Raw genomic sequence first — 1,130 nt, forward strand, 5'->3', positions numbered from 1 at the left:
TGGTGGTTTCATTTTGAATCTAGGGATCAAATGTATCTCGCGAAGCATTGTCAGGCTATGGCTGTTCTCTTTTGTGTTCTTTTAGGTTTGGGTCTGCTKTTGCTCCAGCTCTTAGTGTCTTACACCATGGCCTACGGCACCCCCAAAACCCCTGGTGTCCTYAAGCAGATGTTGGTAGACATGAAGCGGCTTCTAGAGTGCTATCGGATTGGAAGCCTGGTAGAGTCTGATGATAGCCCGGAGACACAGAAGATCATGGATTCGGAAGTATTGCCGTAGCTCTGTGGAGGGAGATATCTAGGCTCAGCTTCCCACCAGCCGCATTGACAAATAGCCACCCATGGATTCAGAAAACAGGTTTCGGAATGCAGTGGAGGATATAGGAGACCTTTGTATATAATATAGAAGTATGGCCAACAATGTTTTCTTCCTGTCGAGGTCATAATTATATTGCATGTTCGCTATGCCGTACGAAACGCTCGAGAGTCTCCGTGTTGTCATGACATCCATGTGGGACATTTCTGGAGAATTATTCAAAAGAAAACTCTTGATATTCAGATGCAAGAGATTATTGAGACTCCTGGATAAAGCTTACCAGGAGGGAAAAATCAATTGGATTGATCACGATGACTTGGTGGAAGAGCTATGGATGACGGCCAGCGAGGCCAACTGTAAGTGACCAACTACTCTAGGTACAAACAACAGGCTAATTTAGGTGTAATACTACAGCCAAAAGATACCAGTCACTATGTCGGCGTTTGCGTTCGCTTGATTGCAAGTTTTGATGATAAATTCGGTTAGGAAACGGTCCTCGATATCCATAMTAGTATATGTACATGAAATCTTTAGCCGCCATATCCTTCTCGAGTTTTGCATGTACAATGTACTGTGTCTTGTCAATACTAGCTTTAGTACAGCTGATGGAGATCACTAACTATGCTCAACTTTCTGAACTCTCAACTCCAATGCTTGAATGGCGATGGTCATGGCTTTGACTGAATCTTTGATCTCCTGGATAAAAGAAGCAGCACCATGGGTATCAAAACCTGCTTGCCCTGGAGCGGGTTGCTGCTCTTGGAAGACCACGACCAAAGGTCGCTTCCAACGTTGGTCGATCATTCCGCGTGGAC

General features: G+C 44.9%; 1 protein-coding gene across 1 annotated transcript; it reads right to left on the reverse strand.

Annotated features, from left to right (window-relative positions):
* Positions 1 to 845: 845 nt before the first annotated feature.
* On the reverse strand, positions 846 to 1,119 carry FMAN_09608 (uncharacterized protein; the record flags this gene model as incomplete). Its single annotated transcript, XM_041830471.1, has 2 exons — positions 846 to 886; positions 936 to 1,119. 2 exons carry the CDS (start codon positions 1,117 to 1,119, stop codon positions 846 to 848), a joined length of 225 nt encoding a protein of 74 aa, XP_041681131.1.
* Between the last annotated feature and the right edge of the window lie 11 nt (positions 1,120 to 1,130).

This window comes from Fusarium mangiferae (genome assembly GCF_900044065.1).
Source record: "Fusarium mangiferae strain MRC7560 genome assembly, contig: FMAN_scaffold004, whole genome shotgun sequence".
In the NCBI taxonomy this organism is placed as follows: Eukaryota; Fungi; Ascomycota; class Sordariomycetes; order Hypocreales; family Nectriaceae; genus Fusarium; species Fusarium mangiferae.